The sequence below is a fragment of the Anoplophora glabripennis genome, unplaced genomic scaffold (assembly GCF_000390285.2).
Source record: "Anoplophora glabripennis isolate ALB-LARVAE unplaced genomic scaffold, Agla_2.0 scaffold900, whole genome shotgun sequence".
Lineage (NCBI taxonomy): Eukaryota > Metazoa > Arthropoda > Insecta > Coleoptera > Cerambycidae > Anoplophora > Anoplophora glabripennis.
Window position 1 is genome coordinate 107,241 of NW_019416993.1, and position 20,926 is coordinate 128,166.

At 31.9% G+C, this 20,926-nt stretch overlaps 2 protein-coding genes across 2 annotated transcripts in view; both read left to right on the forward strand.

Annotated features, from left to right (window-relative positions):
* LOC108913891 (E3 ubiquitin ligase Rnf157) overlaps positions 1-11,615 on the forward strand; it is an 18,432-nt gene extending 6,817 nt beyond the window's left edge. Inside the window, exons 8-11 of the mRNA XM_023455787.1 lie at positions 2,538-2,715; positions 3,286-3,527; positions 9,095-9,272; positions 9,726-11,615. Of these exons, the coding sequence (XP_023311555.1) occupies positions 2,538-2,715; positions 3,286-3,527; positions 9,095-9,272; positions 9,726-9,976 (849 nt within the window). The 3' untranslated portion in view covers positions 9,977-11,615. The remainder of the gene's footprint in view (positions 1-2,537; positions 2,716-3,285; positions 3,528-9,094; positions 9,273-9,725) is intronic.
* A 785-nt stretch (positions 11,616-12,400) lies between these two features.
* Positions 12,401-20,926, forward strand: part of LOC108913880 (cyclin-G-associated kinase) — a 22,156-nt gene continuing 13,630 nt past the window's right edge. Inside the window, exons 1-11 of the mRNA XM_023455786.1 lie at positions 12,401-12,645; positions 12,702-12,763; positions 12,818-12,992; positions 13,052-13,317; positions 13,376-13,598; positions 13,851-14,074; positions 14,210-14,376; positions 14,645-14,984; positions 19,132-19,379; positions 19,439-19,544; positions 19,634-19,809. Of these exons, the coding sequence (XP_023311554.1) occupies positions 12,513-12,645; positions 12,702-12,763; positions 12,818-12,992; positions 13,052-13,317; positions 13,376-13,598; positions 13,851-14,074; positions 14,210-14,376; positions 14,645-14,984; positions 19,132-19,379; positions 19,439-19,544; positions 19,634-19,809 (2,120 nt within the window). The 5' untranslated portion in view covers positions 12,401-12,512. The remainder of the gene's footprint in view (positions 12,646-12,701; positions 12,764-12,817; positions 12,993-13,051; positions 13,318-13,375; positions 13,599-13,850; positions 14,075-14,209; positions 14,377-14,644; positions 14,985-19,131; positions 19,380-19,438; positions 19,545-19,633; positions 19,810-20,926) is intronic.

Genomic DNA, 20,926 nt, shown 5'->3' on the forward strand with positions numbered 1-20,926 from the left:
GACAGCAAATCTGCTAAATAAGTAATGACACTTGGTGACATTTAAATGTTTTTCCACAGCCAACCTACAGCTAACTGTCGGATTATATTCGTCTCTGTACTTATGTTCAAATATCTCAAAATCGGTGGGATTTAGGTATAGGGAATGCTTATACCAATGGAAAGAGAATTAACAGGTGCATCTACTGGCATTATAAAACACAGGGTGTTCTATTTAAAATAAGCGAGTTATTAAACTTTCAATTTGACACAATTGGTCCGAGTTTTTTAGACGCCCTGTGTAACATGCACCAACTTTCGAATATTCCAGATATTTGGACACGTTTTGGTATTGACCATCTAAAATTTCATCTTCCTATCTTAAAAATTGGAGGAGATAGAACCGATTAAGTGTAGGTATGTTTTTTTCAAAAATTTTGAAAAAGTCAAAATATTTCAAAAACTATTGAGTTTAAGGATAAAGTAAGGTTATGAAACTTCCCTTAAAATTCGATGTAGAATCCAAAAATTAAATAAAAAATAGTACATTCCATTTGAAATAAGCGAGTTGACGTCTTCTTCCGGTAGAACCGGAAGTTCCACTGTGACGCCAATATTTTCAATCGATAGAACATTAGGAGAAACCCCCGTACATAAAGTTTCAGAATTCCAGTACGCGTAGTTTTGCAGAAACATCTAATTGAAGGTCTATCTGGAACACCCTGTATATATATAAAAGTCAAATTCAATAAAAACAACCAACAGGATAGTCAAAAACAATGCAAAAATATCATAGACCTTATAAACTACTGGACTCGCCCAACTGTCATTTTGCCTATATAACCGGTAATCGCTCTGACGTGTGCGAGAGAGATGGAGCTAGTAAGGGCTTAAGCTTCGTTCACAGAATTTCGATTGTAGCGTGTTACACTTAATTCAACCAATCAGCTATCTATACTCGATTCCTTACCCCTTTTTTCTGTTGGGCCGTATTCAAAAACTTTATAAAAATAATATAAAGACTAAAAGAAAAAAATGTTCATTTTTTCCAGTAGTGTACGTATGTAAAAGGGTTTATTATATTACTGTCCTAATTAGAGTACAATATTTAAATTGTTTTAGCTATAATATTCCAAATAGTTTTTATAATGTCTTATTTATGAATTTCTTTATTTATTTTCCTCATATCGTAAACTCGATTGGTTAAAATTACTGCAAGCTCTTCTGACGTAGTTGTTTCAAATATTTCATATATTCTTGCTTTGCAGAACTGTATAAATTGAAACTATGTCGATGCTTTCTTCATTCAACATATTATCTGAAGAGAATTTTTGCTGGAGCACATTATAAGTACATTTCAGTTGTTTCTTTTTATTCGGTTCAATGTTAAAAAATAAATTGAAGACTAACATATTTAAAGCGGAAAAATTTTGACGTTAATTTTAACGTCAAAATTTTATTACATTTTATTTTGAGGATGGGGGAATATAATCTAATAAGTTATCATCAGAGACAACTGTGCTTGGTCATTATCTTCAGAAAGATGCAAAAAGTATAAACATGTTGGTACCATCATAACCTCTTTTCTACCTATGAAATTTAATTTTTTCTTCACTTAAACGTCTATGCAATTTATCACAGAACACGATTGCACCATATGTAGTTATTACGAATCTTTCACATACACTAACTAAATCACACAAAAATTCAAGAAATCAATCAATAATGTCAATACATGACATTTACTTCAAAGTTTGTTTACGGCATTTTGTACCGGTATATCCGTGTACCATCATTTTTTTTTACCGGTATTTGCCTCAAGTAGCTTCATCTGCCTTGCACATATCAACGCGACCAAATGCTTAGTATGTGAGCACCACTGACCTCTCTTTCTAGGGTCAGTCCATAGTTTACTAGGTCTATGAAAAATATACATATTAAAATTAAAAGAAACAAGAACATACACAATAGACCTAATTAAAGTATGCCTTTACATCTTTTACATTACAAAAAGTAATAGAACCCTCCATATTATTACAAATATGAAAGCAAAACCCTGTATTTCACAAAATATTAAATATAAACAGTTTTTTTAAGCTGAAGAATATATAAAATTTGGCAGCAGGGTATAAAAAATTTTTTGAGAATAGTTGACAAAGGGTCTTACCATTTAATTTTTTTTTTCCAACTATTTCTAGATCAAAACTGGCCAATATATTTCAAAAATATTTTAAAATATTTAACTTTTCTTAATTTTTAAAACAATTACATCTTCATAAATTCTTGTGCCCTGTTTGTTTATATTCATTTATTATTATTTATTTACTCTTGTTTGTGTTCTATAAAAATTCCTCAAAAATAAATTTAATTTTGAGCATTTTACAATTGCAGGAATCATGGACACTATTTTTTATAAAAAAAGAACAGTAAATAATTAAAATTAACTGAATTACATAGAGTATATTTAATATTATATTATTCTTAAACAAGAATAATACGAACTGAAGTTATATTTTCCGAGTGTTTCTCCATTTATAATCTTACACATATCTTTTTTAGATTATGGATGAAGACAGCGAGGCGGAAAAGTTGTCTCCGCTGTTACAGAAAACTGATCTTAATAGATCTAATAACCTTGCTCTTCACATGGCTGACGTAACTGACTCTATAGATGACACGGACACCGACCACGACGAACCGACTAATGTTCATATTCCTGAAAAATTGAAAAGTTACAGTAAGTACTAAATAGGATATTTCTAGTAGCAGTATATCTCAAGTTTGATTTTCAAGAAAAATCGAACTTTGAAATTTATATCCATAACTTGTGGTTTGTAGAAGAGATACAGAGCAGAATGTAAAGGATATATTTCTATAAATTTCAGTTTTTTGGTCATAACCAGAGTAAGGAGAGCGGTACACATGATTCATTTTTGACTCCAAAACTAGAGGCGGGGAAGACATTTTTATAATGTGTCTGTGTTTATTATATCAGTCTTAAAAAACATATTAACGTAAAGACGAACCATCATACGTCAAAAAGAAATGGAAAGTTATAATGTTAAAAATTAAACGTACACAAAAATATAAATATTTTCATAGTTCTCAGATGATGGTTTATATGGAATGTAAACATAAACTTACAATTAATATCTCTGTACAATTAATATCTCTTCAAGGGTACATCCCAGAAAAAAAGTTACATAACAAATCGACATATTTTAGGATCCTCTACATTTACTGTGCCTGTTCTGGGTCAGTAGAGTTATAAAACACTCTGTATATCGACCATAAACTTGATTTTCAGATGAACGTGGCGACGAATCTGACTACTACACCCCCGACGAGCCAGGTCCATCGGCCGGACCCTTATATGAGGAAGCAACGACAAGTTCGGTAGGCAGCACCCCCCACCGTCCTCCACCTGGGACGCCCCACTCACACGCAAGCGTTAGGAGTAGCGAGGAGAGCTGTACTAGCGGGTCGAGCACGAGACACCTGCTAGCCGTTATTAGCGGCAATAACAGTGGATCTTCCGAGAGATCTGTAAACAACTAAAGCTGTAATTAGATGAAGCATCTAATCGTTTAAGTGGGAATTGGCATTCGATATTTTATATATACGTGCATTAAATAATCGGAATACCTATGTCACAAATCTAGAGAGGATGAGGTTTTCTAGATTTATGAAAACATTGCATCACAAGAATACACTGTATACAGGGTGTCCCAGTTTTATTCTATGACACTGCGGGAGCGGAGAGAACAACAAAAAGTAAGGCTAAAACTTATTTTCAGTCCAACAGTTTTCGAATCGAACACAAAATTAATCATTTCTATAAAAAAAAAGTTTAAATGTCATAATTTTTGTGATAAGATTTGTCGTAATGCAATATCAAGGATTTGACATATTACGAGGGTAGGTACAAAATAATAGAAAAAACACATTGTTTTGTGTTGATTTATTTTTCAACGTATCCCCTTTTAATTCTATACACTTCAGGGAAAAAGTCGCTGGGGTACAAATCTGGTGAAAAAACGGCAGATGAAAAACAATTCGAACTTCAATCCAAGAATTTTCGCACAGGTATTCATCTGTGCATGTGTGGATGGAAGTACATTTTTTTTCTTGTCCAAATACGTACTCTTTTTCTTTTTTTTTTTATTTCTTTACTCAACCAGTTTAATAACCAGACATAATATTCTCTACTTATCATTCAACCTTTTTCCAACTAGTCAAAAGTCCATCCCAAAAAAGTGGTTATTACCAACTCGACTGTCTTCACCTTTTTCGGAGACAATTTGCTGGCACAAACTCACCGTTTTGACTATTCCTTTGTCTTTGGAGTACCGTTGTGAAATGTGGCACAGTTACCCACAGCTCTCGTGTCTTACTACCTATTGTGCATGCTGCTAATAAGAGTTGTTTTAAAATAGGCCCATGCTTCGTGCCAAGGCAGGCACTAGCTTTGCCAGAACCTTCCATGTTTCCTTAACAGTCGCAAAAACTCATTAGGATTATGATAGAAAAGCGCCAAACCAGACATAAAATTGATCACAAGATTGCATTTATTCTCCTCTGCGAGTAAACGCAGCATCCATCCCGCCGATATTTCTTTCTTACCCAATTTTTCACGCACTCATTCCGTTGGATGTTGTAGCCTTATATTTTTTGGAAACTCGGAGTAACAGTGGCGGTAGGTTCCCAGTTCTGATGGTCCCGACTTCATTTGCTTTGCTTCGCTTCAAATCTGTAATGCCGTAACAGGTTCGCACTTGGATTTTTCATCTTTAGCATCTCTTTGTAGCTTAACTACTTGTTGTAGACATTAGGGCCTCCAGTAAAATTGTTTTATTGGTTTGTTGGGCCATAGGACGTTGAAGTGTTTTTTTAAACAAAAAAACAAGTCTTTTATATGCTGCCTAACAGGCTTTTAACAGGTTTTAAAGGTTTTTCGTATTTATCTCGGTAGGGAAGTTTATGCAACCCTTTTACAAGCAATTTTGTTCAAGCAATAATGTTCAACATAAAATATTCTGAGATTTTAAATTTATTTCATACTCGGACATCCTGTATATAAGACAGTTCATCTCTTTTACATTGATACTACTATATTAATGAATTTTTTAGTTGGTGCAGGAATTTCAGAATTGCTTCGAGTGCTGTATATTTTCTATGGAATAAATAATTATTAATATTTATTGTCATTTATTTTAACACAAAGGAAAATGTATATATGTGTTATATAATTCCTACGATATATAAACTGTTGTGATTATTTTTTTCAATTCTATTATTTCTCCATTGATCTATTACATGAAATTGCAGATTTTGTGAGACTAAATACTACTAAAAAGGTTTGTATTTAATCAATGGTAAACACATGGGCGTAGCTACAATTTTTGCTTGGGGTGGGCCCAGGGTTGTAAGCTCTATGGAAAACTTTTTCACCCCCTCCAATTCATACATTCTATTTCAATCTTCGAGGATATACTTACTATAGAGGCAGCCTTCAATGCTAAATGAGCGAACAGACGTTGAGAGAGAAAGCAAATAAAACTACAAGCTATCTCTATCACTCCGTAAATTTTATTGGTTGAGAATCAGACCCCGTGATTCCCCTCCAGCACCTAACATTACGGAGTGAGAGAGATAGCTTGTAGTTTTATTTGCTTTCTCTCTCGCACGTTTGTTAGCTCATTTAACATTAAAGTAAAATCTCTAGTAAGTATATCCTCGAAGATTGAAATAGAATGTATGAATTGGAGGAGGTGAAAAAGAAGTTTTCCATTGGCTATAGTATCAGTATTAATAAATTTTTTAAATAGTTAGGTATTTAAGATAAATAGGAAAAATAATGAAAATTTTATATAAAAACAGTAATAGTAGAATAATTTCTATTTTTCTAATAATCGACTACTAAAATCTAAGCTAAAAGTGCAGCTGGTGGAAAACGCAGTCTATAAATATATTGGCAATGATACATGTGGGAGGCTAAATTAANTTTCTATGGAATAAATAATTATTAATATTTATTGTCATTTATTTTAACACAAAGGAAAATGTATATATGTGTTATATAATTCCTACGATATATAAACTGTTGTGATTATTTTTTTCAATTCTATTATTTCTCCATTGATCTATTACATGAAATTGCAGATTTTGTGAGACTAAATACTACTAAAAAGGTTTGTATTTAATCAATGGTAAACACATGGGCGTAGCCATATGAGTAACTAAATAAGAGGCTTTTATTGGATAGGGCGGACTGAACATGCATTCACTGAGGACATCTAGCGTTGTTGTGGCAAAACATTGTCCTTTATAGAAATTGTTAAACAGAAATCTGCAACCACAGATCGAATCTGTATTTCCAACTTTTCAATCAACAAAAATACTAGAAATAGAATGTCTGAGGTTATAGTTTATATTGAGGTGGGTTGTCCCGTTTTGTGCATTAATAAATTTGTTTTGTTTTAGATGAATGTAATAAGGTATTTATTGAATCAATCATCTGAACTGCCTTACATTATTTTTATTCATTTTTTTTATCCAAAATGAGTTTATCTGATAGAACTAAACGTCAGTGTTGTGCTTCAAATTGCAAAAGCACTTACTATATGAATGTGTGTAAATTGTGTAATGCGTTCTGTAGAAAAGTTTTTTCAGTATTTCAAAAGACAGACAATTACTGTGGATAAAATCAGTTCGAAAATTATGTAAATCAGACTTTACTCTGACAAACACATATCATTATATTTGTGAAGACCATTTTGAGTTAAAATGTTGTAAAAACAGTAATAAGAAAAGTCTCAACAGAAGTGCTGTGCCGACATTATTTTTAGGATCGACTACAAGTTCACCTATTAATTGTAATAATGTCACCTTGGAATCCTCGGATAGTATGGAATATTCAACAAAACATTTTGTCAAACTTCAATTTGGGATGATTTTTCACCTCCTTTTAAAAAACCGAAATACACGTATTCAAAATTGTCATTTTCTATAATGACTACTGCGAGCACCAGTGCCATTACTGAGATTACTGATAGCAAGTTGAATGAAGCGGAATCAGATACTGGTAATGTAAGTACCTCACTTGATAGCTCATTTTGTCAAAGCCTCACATCTTTTCAGTCAAATAATAAACGAAGAACATTTTTAAAAACTTTGAATGTTAAGAGAATATCTCAACTTTCAGATAAACATAAAAAAATGTATTATCTGGATCGTCAACAGAAAATTCAGATTTTGAAATTAAAAAGGAAACTATTAAAATGTAAAAGTGATTTGTCTCATGTTCGTAGTATTACAAAATTAAGTCAACATCTTGATCCAGTAGGAGTAAAATTTATTGAGTCACAAATTAAAAATTGTGAAAAGAAATGACCTATAAAGTCAGAAAATAAAACACTTGCTTTTGCAATTTACAAACGTGGGCCAAGGTGCTACAGGTTTTTACAGAAATTTTTTATGCTACCTTCTAAATTTTCCATAAAGAAATATTTAGGCCAAATACCTTTAAATGTTGGGATAAATGATAAGTTGTTACGTAAATTATCAGAACGTGTTAGTAAAATGATTACAAGAGATAAAGTTTGTTGTTTAGTATTTGATGAAATAGCTTTGTCTGTTGGTCTAAATTATGACACTTGTAAAGATCAAGTATCGGGATATGTCGATTGTGGATCCCTGGGCAGACAAAATGATGTAGCAAATCGTGCTGTAGTGTTTTTGGTGCAAGGTATTAGTAAACATTGGAAGCAGTCTATCGCGTATTATTCCACAAAAGACGTAAAAACAAAGGACCTAAAAATTTTGTTAATTGAAATAATTTCAGCATTGCAGTCTTGTGGACTAAAAATAATTTGTACAATTTGTGACCAAGGTTCGACTAACAGATCAGCTATCAGACAGTTAGTTTCCGAGTCATCAGATAAATCCACTTTTAATGTTAATGGTGTGGAAATTATTTCCATATTTGACGTTCCTCATTTGCTTAAAAATACAAGAAATGCTTTATATAATAATTATATTAAATTTTCGCAGAATAAAACAGCAAAATTCAGCCACATAGTAGTGTTATGAAACTGATAAATCTAGACGCTTCCAAAGTTTACTACGAAAGATACATGACCATTATTTCGAATTCCAAATAATTTTTGGCAAGTAACTGCAATATTATTTTACATAAAGGCAGGTAAATAATTCTTTAATAAAATTTCTTTGAAATNTTTAGTTATTACGAATCTTTCACATACACTAACTAAATCACACAAAAATTCAAGAAATCAATCAATAATGTCAATACATGACATTTACTTCAAAGTTTGTTTACGGCATTTTGTACCGGTATATCCGTGTACCATCATTTTTTTTTACCGGTATTTGCCTCAAGTAGCTTCATCTGCCTTGCACATATCAACGCGACCAAATGCTTAGTATGTGAGCACCACTGACCTCTCTTTCTAGGGTCAGTCCATAGTTTACTAGGTCTATGAAAAATATACATATTAAAATTAAAAGAAACAAGAACATACACAATAGACCTAATTAAAGTATGCCTTTACATCTTTTACATTACAAAAAGTAATAGAACCCTCCATATTATTACAAATATGAAAGCAAAACCCTGTATTTCACAAAATATTAAATATAAACAGTTTTTTTAAGCTGAAGAATATAAAAAATTTTTTGAGAATAGTTGACAAAGGGTCTTACCATTTAATTTTTTTTTTCCAACTATTTCTAGATCAAAACTGGCCAATATATTTCAAAAATATTTTAAAATATTTAACTTTTCTTAATTTTTAAAACAATTACATCTTCATAAATTCTTGTGCCCTGTTTGTTTATATTCATTTATTATTATTTATTTACTCTTGTTTGTGTTCTATAAAAATTCCTCAAAAATAAATTTAATTTTGAGCATTTTACAATTGCAGGAATCATGGACACTATTTTTTATAAAAAAAGAACAGTAAATAATTAAAATTAACTGAATTACATAGAGTATATTTAATATTATATTATTCTTAAACAAGAATAATACGAACTGAAGTTATATTTTCCGAGTGTTTCTCCATTTATAATCTTACACATATCTTTTTTAGATTATGGATGAAGACAGCGAGGCGGAAAAGTTGTCTCCGCTGTTACAGAAAACTGATCTTAATAGATCTAATAACCTTGCTCTTCACATGGCTGACGTAACTGACTCTATAGATGACACGGACACCGACCACGACGAACCGACTAATGTTCATATTCCTGAAAAATTGAAAAGTTACAGTAAGTACTAAATAGGATATTTCTAGTAGCAGTATATCTCAAGTTTGATTTTCAAGAAAAATCGAACTTTGAAATTTATATCCATAACTTGTGGTTTGTAGAAGAGATACAGAGCAGAATGTAAAGGATATATTTCTATAAATTTCAGTTTTTTGGTCATAACCAGAGTAAGGAGAGCGGTACACATGATTCATTTTTGACTCCAAAACTAGAGGCGGGGAAGACATTTTTATAATGTGTCTGTGTTTATTATATCAGTCTTAAAAAACATATTAACGTAAAGACGAACCATCATACGTCAAAAAGAAATTAATATCTCTTCAAGGGTACATCCCAGAAAAAAAGTTACATAACAAATCTACATATTTTAGGATCCTCTACATTTAATGTACCTCTTCTGGGTCAGTAGAGTTATAAAACATCCTGTATATCGACCTTAAACTCGATTTTCAGATGAACGTGGCGACGAATCTGACTACTACACCCCCGACGAGCCAGGTCCATCGGCCGGACCCTTATATGAGGAAGCAACGACAAGTTCGGTAGGCAGCACCCCCCACCGTCCTCCACCTGGGACGCCCCACTCACACGCAAGCGTTAGGAGTAGCGAGGAGAGCTGTACTAGCGGGTCGAGCACGAGACACCTGCTAGCCGTTATTAGCGGCAATAACAGTGGATCTTCCGAGAGATCTGTAAACAACTAAAGCTGTAATTAGATGAAGCATCTAATCGTTTAAGTGGGAATTGGCATTCGATATTTTATATATACGTGCATTAAATAATCGGAATACCTATGTCACAAATCTAGAGAGGATGAGGTTTTCTAGATTTATGAAAACATTGCATCACAAGAATACACTGTATACAGGGTGTCCCAGTTTTATTCTATGACACTGCGGGAGCGGAGAGAACAACAAAAAGTAAGGCTAAAACTTATTTTCAGTCCAACAGTTTTCGAATCGAACACAAAATTAATCATTTCTATAAAAAAAAAGTTTAAATGTCATAATTTTTGTGATAAGATTTGTCGTAATGCAATATCAAGGATTTGACATATTACGAGGGTAGGTACAAAATAATAGAAAAAACACATTGTTTTGTGTTGATTTATTTTTCAACGTATCCCCTTTTAATTCTATACACTTCAGGGAAAAAGTCGCTGGGGTACAAATCTGGTGAAAAAATGGCAGATGAAGAACAATTCGAACTTCAATCCAAGAATTTTCGCACAGGTATTCATCTGTGCATGTGTGGATGGAAGTACATTTTTTTTCTTGTCCAAATACGTACTCTTTTTCTTTTTTTTTTTATTTCTTTACTCAACCAGTTTAATAACCAGACATAATATTCTCTACTTATCATTCAACCTTTTTCCAACTAGTCAAAAGTCCATCCCAAAAAAGTGGTTATTACCAACTCGACTGTCTTCACCTTTTTCGGAGACAATTTGCTGGCACAAACTCACCGTTTTGACTATTCCTTTGTCTTTGGAGTACCGTTGTGAAATGTGGCACAGTTACCCACAGCTCTCGTGTCTTACTACCTATTGTGCATGCTGCTAATAAGAGTTGTTTTAAAATAGGCCCATGCTTCGTGCCAAGGCAGGCACTAGCTTTGCCAGAACCTTCCATGTTTCCTTAACAGTCGCAAAAACTCATTAGGATTATGATAGAAAAGCGCCAAACCAGACATAAAATTGATCACAAGATTGCATTTATTCTCCTCTGCGAGTAAACGCAGCATCCATCCCGCCGATATTTCTTTCTTACCCAATTTTTCACGCACTCATTCCGTTGGATGTTGTAGCCTTATATTTTTTGGAAACTCGGAGTAACAGTGGCGGTAGGTTCCCAGTTCTGATGGTCCCGACTTCATTTGCTTTGCTTCGCTTCAAATCTGTAATGCCGTAACAGGTTCGCACTTGGATTTTTCATCTTTAGCATCTCTTTGTAGCTTAACTACTTGTTGTAGACATTAGGGCCTCCAGTAAAATTGTTTTATTGGTTTGTTGGGCCATAGGACGTTGAAGTGTTTTTTTAAACAAAAAAACAAGTCTTTTATATGCTGCTTAACAGGCTTTTAACAGGTTTTAAAGGTTTTTCGTATTTATCTCGGTAGGGAAGTTTATGCAACCCTTTTACAAGCAATTTTGTTCAAGCAATAATGTTCAACATAAAATATTCTGAGATTTTAAATTTATTTCATACTCGGACATCCTGTATATAAGACAGTTCATCTCTTTTACATTGATACTACTATATTAATGAATTTTTTAGTTGGTGCAGGAATCTCAGAATTGCTTCGAGTGCTGTATATTTTCTATGGAATAAATAATTATTAATATTTATTGTCATTTATTTTAACACAAAGGAAAATGTATATATGTGTTATATAATTCCTACGATATATAAACTGTTGTGATTATTTTTTTCAAATCTATTATTTCTCCATTGATCTATTACATGAAATTGCAGATTTTGTGAGACTAAATACTACTAAAAAGGTTTGTATTTAATCAATGGTAAACACATGGGCGTAGCTACAATTTTTGCTTGGGGTGGGCCCAGGGTTGTAAGCTCTATGGAAAACTTTTTCACCCCCTCCAATTCATACATTCTATTTCAATCTTCGAGGATATACTTACTATAGAGGCAGCCTTCAATGCTAAATGAGCGAACAGACGTTGAGAGAGAAAGCAAATAAAACTACAAGCTATCTCTATCACTCCGTAAATTTTATTGGTTGAGAATCAGACCCCGTGATTCCCCTCCAGCACCTAACATTACGGAGTGAGAGAGATAGCTTGTAGTTTTATTTGCTTTCTCTCTCGCACGTTTGTTAGCTCATTTAACATTAAAGTAAAATCTCTAGTAAGTATATCCTCGAAGATTGAAATAGAATGTATGAATTGGAGGAGGTGAAAAAGAAGTTTTCCATTGGCTATAGTATCAGTATTAATAAATTTTTTAAATAGTTAGGTATTTAAGATAAATAGGAAAAATAATGAAAATTTTATATAAAAACAGTAATAGTAGAATAATTTCTATTTTTCTAATAATCGACTACTAAAATCTAAGCTAAAAGTGCAGCTGGTGGAAAACGCAGTCTATAAATATATTGGCAATGATACATGTGGGAGGCTAAATTAACCCAAAATCCCTAAATTTGTGACAGCTTTGTTTAGTGGCTAAAAAAACCAGCCAAAAATAATGATTTTGTAAAATAAATTAATAAACAAATATGAGTGAATTATTTAAGTCTGCTTTTGAATACTTTAGTGGTCCTACGAACGGACAAAGTGATAATAGTTTTGTTGGACAAATTGTAGAGGTATCAAACGTAAAATTAAGGATTAAAAAAGTCATAGCTGAAGGTTATTTTTCAATATTGATTTTTTGTTATTATTCTCAAAAAATACGTGTCTTTTAGGTGGTTTTGCTGTTGTCTTTGTGGCTCAGGATGTTAATAGTGGCAAAGACTATGCTTTAAAGGTAACACTTGTTTCAGAATTTATTTATTAAAATTAATTTGGTTTCATTTAACAGAGGCTACTAGCTGCCGACGAAGAAGCTAAAAATAACATTATGAAGGAAATAAATATACTTAAGAAAGTTTCTGGACATCCTAATATAATACAGTATTTATCGGCTTCATTTATAGATAAATCTCAAACTTCGCACAACCAGAGCGAATTTCTTTTAGTTACTGATTTGTGTCCAGGTAAAGTAGATATATTATGTAACGTACGATGAACAAATATATTAATAAAATTGTTACAGGAGGATCCTTAGTTGAAATTTTACAAGCACGTACATCAGCTTTAGATATTGAAACGATCACAAGAGTATTTTATCAAACGTGCAAGGCTGTTTCGCATATGCACTCCCAAGTACCACCGATTATACATAGGGATTTGAAGATTGAAAACTTGCTAATTAGCGGCGACAGTACTATAAAATTATGCGATTTTGGTTCTGCTACCGCTGATATTTATCGACCTGACTTGTCCTGGTCCGCCAATCAGCACTCCAGCCTAGAAGAAAACGTAATAATACCATCAGTTAATAAAGTACTCAAATATTTTTATTAGTTTAATATTTTAGATGGCAAGATTCACCACACCGATGTATAGAGCTCCTGAAATGGTAGACACCTGGAACAATTATTACGTAGGGCCCCCAGTAGACATTTGGGCACTAGGATGCATATTGTACATGCTCTGCTATATGAAACATCCCTTCGAAGACAGTGCTAAGCTGAGGATTATTAACGCCAACTACACATTACCGTCGGATTCGAAATTTTTTTGTTTCCATGACATAATTAGTAAGTATTTGTAGTTATCTTTTTAGATATAAATTATGCGCGCAAATTAGAGTTAAAAGTGGGTAAGACCCTTGCATAGACATCACTTCAGTGGTGATAATTTTCTGTTGTAAAATTAGGTTGAAAACAAGAACTAACGGAAATGTTGCATGTTTAAAAATTTTAAAATAGCGAATGGTGCATAATTGTGACTCATCAGACAGGAGGCGTTATATTATAGGCGGTAATGGTAATACAAATAAATTTTTTTAGGAGGCTGTTTGCAAGCGAATCCCGAACATAGATTAACGATTGCTGCCGTATTGGAACGAGTGGCTGCGATAGCAGAGTCGAACGGTTTCAATCTGAGGGCACCGCTTATATTTCAACAGAAAAGTGATATAGATTCAAATCATTTAGATGGAGGCTACAGCAACGGTCTGAAGCAAGCACCACCTAGGCCTGTACCCCCTCAGGAACCCCCTAGGCCTCCACAAGTAATACGTTTATTTTAATCATTAATTCACTTCAGTAGTAAACATTAAATTTCAAGGTCTAAACGGACATAAAAAAAATTTGAATATTGTAAACTAAATTATATGAATTTGCTGTTTTTTTTAAATATTTTTTAGGTTCCACAGAGGCCAGCGCCACCACCGCAGAAGCCCACAATCTCAACGCCTCAAAAACAGCCAGACGTTAAGCAGTCCGGTTTATTTTCGTCACTAAAAGGAGGTGCGGGGAGTTTCTTGAAAAATCTCAAGGATACTAGTTCTAAAGTAATGGCAACTATGCAACAGTAAGTAATAATTTTTTTCTTATAAAATTAATAATCGTGAACATTTTTTCATTGCCGTAATCTGCCCTTTATGGAGTGTCAATAAAAATAAGGTTTTTCTTTAGCTAATAAATCATGTTTGAAAAAAAAAGATGTGATAAAAGTCTGTTAATCTACAGCGAATGTTAGCAAAATTCTCTATGAGCATCACTTATGGAAAATGTTTTCTCATGGAGTTGCATTGCATTCTGCCTCGTAGAAATTTGAAGTAATTCACGTGTTATTTCAGGACCATGGCCAGAACTGACTTAGATATAAGTTACGTAACGTCGAGAATTATCGTGATGCCTTTTCCTTCGGAGGGATTCGAGTCCACTTATAGAACTAATCACATTGAGGACGTAAGACTGTTTTTGGATTCTCGACATCCAAATTTCAAATACTCAGTATATAACTTATCACATAGGCCTTATCAGGGGAAGTTCGGACAGGCGAGGATAGTGGATTGTTCGTTCGCCTATCCCGAACATTTTAAGGCGCCTCTGTTGAATTCGCTTTATCAACTGTGCGAGGATATTTTCCAGTATTTGGCGGGGGATAGCAGGAACGCGGTAGTTATACATTGCACGGTGAGTAAAAGAGTTATATATACGTATATTTATTTAAAATCAAATATCTATTTTAAAGAAAGGAGAAATTTTATTTTACTCAGTTGTATAAATCAAAATCGGTAGTTTGTATTTAAAGGTTTATTGTAATAAGCAAAAATGCTACGATGGTAATTCTACACGAGTCAGAATTAAGCTGGCGAAAACAAAAATTGTTAAATAACTGTTTATGAAATAATACGAATTTAAAATCATAAATGTAAATGTGTATTTCCAACATATATTTATTAACGGTAATATCTACTATTGAAAAAATATTCAAGATTTAATTATTCCATAATTTCGTTGAGTTTTTTGTGCATGGCCACTCCCACAGGGAAATTCAACAGTTGTGTGTGCCATATCCACTATAAAAGTCGCATCGCTCATCGTAATGGAAGATTTGAACTTTATTTTCACATCAAGGAACATCAATTGATCAATTTTTGGGGCACGGCTCCAACAAATTGGTCACCAAATGAATTTGTTTTTTCTATTGTGGAGGCGTAATTAAAGGACGTCGTATAATTTTCACTACCTACACTTAAATATCATATTGGGGATGTAGACCAGGCGGCATCTGTTACAAAATACCCATGTATGGTTGTTTTATATAGTATCGCTAATTTTTGCTTTAATGGCTCCAAAATGATGTAGCAAAACATAATTTCACAATGCGAGCGCTTCAAAACGTGTGCTAAAATTATTATTAAACAAATAGTGAAAAAATTGGAAAAAATTCCATTTTTTTTTCTCTTTTTTTCAACACAGTTCAAAAACTATTAATTTTAGAGAAAAATTGAAGAGTAAAAAAAGATTCGTAATTAAATTTTATACCTATTTTCAAATAAAAAAATATAACATAATTAATGCAAATATAGCAACAACAAAAAAAAGTGAAAAAAATTACAATATTTTTGCGATTTTTTTTAAACTACTTATATTATACGTAGGACCTTCATACTTGGCCAAAAAAATCTTTTTGATATAATAAAACAACACACCAATTTTCGTTAAAATCGGTCCTATAGTTTTCGAGTAATAATTTTGCTATCCAGATTTTTTAAAAAAATTGAAATTTTTGAAAATTGAACTGAGCCTAAATTAAGACTTCTAGATACTTGAAAATTTCATCACATAAAAAAGACCACTCAAACTTTAAAATGCTTCCAGAAAAATTGAAATCCGTTAATTAAGAGAGCCATGATAATTGTTTAAAGATATGCGTAATTTTTGCTATTTTAAACAAATAGATTAACTTTATAAATTCATTATAATAATTATTTTTTTTTAATTATGCTTTTAAAGTACTCGGAAAGACGCTTCTTTAAAAAAAAAAACGTAATCCATTAATTGGTTCCAGATTTATAGTCGATCAAAGTTAACCGGCTTTTGTGACGTAACTACGAGGTCTGGAGGGCTGTTTTTTAAACAAATACCTTTGTAATTCCGAGTACTTTCCGGGAGTGAATTTGCAAAACTTGCGCCCTTGTGCAACCCATATAAAATGTCGATTAAAACTATTGGACCGGGCATGAAATTCAGGAAAAATGTATGGGAGCTGGGCTACTCCGGCTGTCTCGACATTTAAATCGCGCTTTCAAAATAGCGGCGTGCTTAAAAATTTGGATTATCTCAGCTTCTAGTGGTGCGATTTTGATTTTTTTTTTTAAATCGATGTCTCACGAGCTGAAAAGTCCAAATATCGCATTTTCAAATGCGAATTATTGTTAATTATCGACATATTGATAATTACTACTTTTTAATTTGCTTTACTTTTCTCATATTTTTCTTTATTCCATTAATGAATAATACTCAAATTTATATAATTTTTATCCGTACATTGTACTCAATTTGTTTAAACATTCAAAACTTGTTCAAACAATAATTATATAAATAAATTTTTAAAATCAAATTATCTTAGAAAAAAAAGCATTATACTACATTTTTATTGAATATAAATTATTCGAAATATTTTACACACAGATGCTGCATTAGGAAAATGTAAGTATTTTTAAAAAATATATAATATAAGAACTGTATATTCTCCTGCGTTCGTGAGTACGCAGCTCCACGAACTGTAGGTTTCTGTAAATAATATATACCAATTTGATGATGAACAGATAGAAGATGCTGATGAAGCTTCCGAAATTACCGAAATTACTGCAGTATATAAACGAGCTAGACTCGGATAATAATTTATATAGAATTTCTTAACTTCATAAAATAAAATGAAATCATTAACTGATTAAATTGTTGTTTAATTTTTAAAAATGTATGTAAACACTTAAAATTAATTTATATTCAATAAAAATGTAGTATAATGCTTTTTTTTCTAAGATAATTTGATTTTAAAAATTTATTTATATAATTATTGTTTGAACAAATTTTGAATGTTTAAACAAATTGAATACAATGTACGGATAAAAACTATATAAAATTTGAGTAATATTCATTAATAGAATAAAGAAAAATATGAGAAAAGTAAAGCAAATTAAAAAGTATGTACTAGTAATTATCAATATGTTAATAGGTCGATAATAAATAATAATTCGCATTTGAAAATGCGATATTTGGACTTTTCAGCTTGCGAGACATCGATTTAAAAAAAAAAACAAAATCAACACTACCTCCCATATATTTTTCGTGAATTTCATGCCCGATCCAATAGTTTTAATCGACATTTAATATGGGTTGCACAAGGGCGCAAGTTTTGCAAATTCACTCCTGGAAAGTACTCGGAATGAGAAAGGTATTTGTTTAAAAAACAACCCTCCAGACCTCGTAGTTACGTCACAAATGCCAGTCAACTTTGATCGACTATAATTCTGGAACCAATTAACGGATCACCACTTTTTTTTTTTTTAAAGAAACGTCTTCCCAAGTACTTTAAAAGCATAATTACAAAAAAATAATAATTATAATGAATTTATAGATTTATTCTATTTGTTTATAATAGCAAAAATTACGCATATCTTTAAACAATTATCATGGCTCTCCTAATTAACGGATTTCAATTTTTCTGAACATATTTTAAAATTTAAGTGGCCTTTTTTATGTGATAAAATTTTCAAGTATCTAGAAGTCTTAATTTAGGCTCAGTTCAATTTGCAAAAATTTCAATTTAAAAAAAAAATCTGGATTGCAAAATTAGTACTCGAAAACTATCGCACCGATTTTAACGAAAATTGGTGTGTTGTTTTATTATATCAAAAAGATTTTTTTGGCCAAGTATGAAGATCTTACCTATAATATAAGTACTTCAAAAAAAAATCGCAAACATATTGTAATTTTTTTTCACTTCTTTTTGTTGTTTTTGCTATGTTTGCAATAATTATGTTGTATTTTTTTATTTGAAAATAGGTATATCTTATGTAAAATTTAATTACGAATCTTTTTTTACTCTTCAATTTTTCTCTAAAATGAATAGTTTTTGACCTGTGTTGAAAAAAAAAAGAGAAAAAAAATTGAATTTTTTCCAATTTTTCATTATTTGTTTAATAATAAATTTAGCACACGTTTTGAAGCGCGCGCATAGTGAAATTATGTTTTGTTATATCATTTTGGAACCATTAAAGCAAAAATTAACGATAGTTTATAAAACATCATACCAAAACAGATCACGCCTGGTCTAATATGGGAAATACAGCAGAAAATTCTTAATTAAATTAAATTAATTTGAATTACCTTTTCTAGTAAAAATCTATTATCAGGTGCTTATTCTTGCAAAAATCTCTCAATTTCCTCTTTCGTTAGAATTCTGGACTATGTATCACTATTACAGACCCCCAAGAAAGTGCGTTTTCTCCAAATATATAAGAATTTTCCATTATAAAAATTTTTTATTTTTCACTATTGGATCTACAAGCATTATTAGGAAACAAATACAACTATAAATTTTCTTGAGGAAAACTACAAGAAAAAAGTCTTAATGGCAAATTAAAAAAGCAATTGTTGAGAAAACACATCGTTATTCGACCTAGTGTATGTGAAAAACTGAAATTTCTCTAAAACTTTCTATATCTTAGCGTCACTACTGTGAAATAAATATAACCCAAAAATAAAGGATTTTCAAAATTAGATTAGCTGTTTGCGAGAAAACAAACTTTTACCTAAAAAATATTTTAAGGATGGAAAAGCAACGTCCTCTACGTTGGTGTGTGGTTTGCTCATATACGCCGGACTGTTCGAAGTTCCCGAGGACGCCCTTCAGATGTTCGCCGTGAAACGATGCCCACCTAATATGCGGCCTTCCGAGCTTAGGTACCTCTATTATTTGGCTGACATCGTCAGGGATCCCCCGTTGTACCCGCATTACAAGCCCGTGACTCTAGTCTCGCTGCAGCTGCAACCTGTGCCATTGTTTACGAAAATTCGGTATAGTACCTTCTCTAAAGCAGTAAAACGGAATGAATTTACGTTTGTGTGAATTTCAGTGACGGATGTCGCCCTTACTTGGAGGTGTTTAGCGAAAATAGATGTGTTTTGTCCACTTTACAGGATTACGAACGCATGAGATTGTACAATATAGTCGAGGGAAAGGTACGATGGATATTGTTTGTCAAAAAACATATATTTTTTTAATAGTTATTCAGTATTTCTGTAAGTGTTTGTTTTTTTATTTATTGTAGTGTCTTCTACCAGTCAACACCATGGTCTGTGGAGATGTTTGTATAGTAGTTTATCACGCCAGAAATATTTTAGGGGGAGTCATGACGCAGGGAAAGGCAATGGGAATTAAAATTTGCCAAATGCAATTTCACACAGGGTACATATCGGAGGAGGAAACTTGCCTACAATTTATAAAGTAAGTAATTTATGCGTTTTAATATATTATTCATACTTACTCTATTTTCATTATATTTATATTTTAATATACAGGGTGTCCGTTTTTTGAGCCACTCCACTGAGATCTCAACTAACTTAAGAGATACACGGTCAGTCACATTAGATCAAAATTACAGAATTTGATGACAAATAACATGCCGAAGAGAAATTTGATTTATCCTTTTCGTTTTAAAGGTCAAAAACTTAAAAATTTTGATTTTAATTTATTTTTAATTGAAAACGGAAAGAGGAACAACTTTTTTATGGGTGACATATTGGATTTTCGCATTGTTAAATTCAACGCATTTTTCTTATTGCGATGATGTATCGTTTATCATGTTTTACTTGTTTTATTTTTGTCAAAATAGTCCAATTAAATAAGCCTTTAAATCGAAATTTTGGTCAACTTGCCTGAATTTTTGATATGAGTTAGAGGTATATTATAACAATAAGTGACAGTAATTTTTTGTTCAACCCCCGACCAAGGGTGGAAAGAGATAAAACAAAGGGGTTTTTCAAGATAACTTAAAACGGGTAAGGGTTAGAAAAAAAAGTTTCGTATAAAAGTTGTAAAGCATACAAGTCTACATAAAAACGGCCTCTTGACTTTTTCTTGTACTATTAAAATTAGCAGAGTTAGGGAGGCTAGAAGTTAAGGGAAGATTTCAGAAATTTAAAAAAAATCAAGCAGAAAAATGAATGAATTTTGTAATTTTTTTTTCGATCTACTCTAAAAAATGTTACCTTTCTTTTCAGAGAAATAGATATATTTTTTAATTTTTAATAAGAAAGTTATAACAATTTCAAATTTGTTGCTCACCCCCCTAAACAGAGATTTTAACGAAAACCTCGAAACAGGTCAATTTAATTTTGTCAATTTGTTTACATAAATCATATTTTTAACTCTTTTTGAGTAAATATGATTTTTTCATAAATAAAAAATATTGTTTCTCTGAAATAAAAAATAAGGGTAGCAACCCCCAATCACGGAATCACTTGCGAAATATTTGTTTTTTTATCATAAGTAATTTCCATTTTGTTTCATTTCAAAATATTGATTAGAACCCCAGAAATTTTGAAAAAACTGTTTTGGGGGG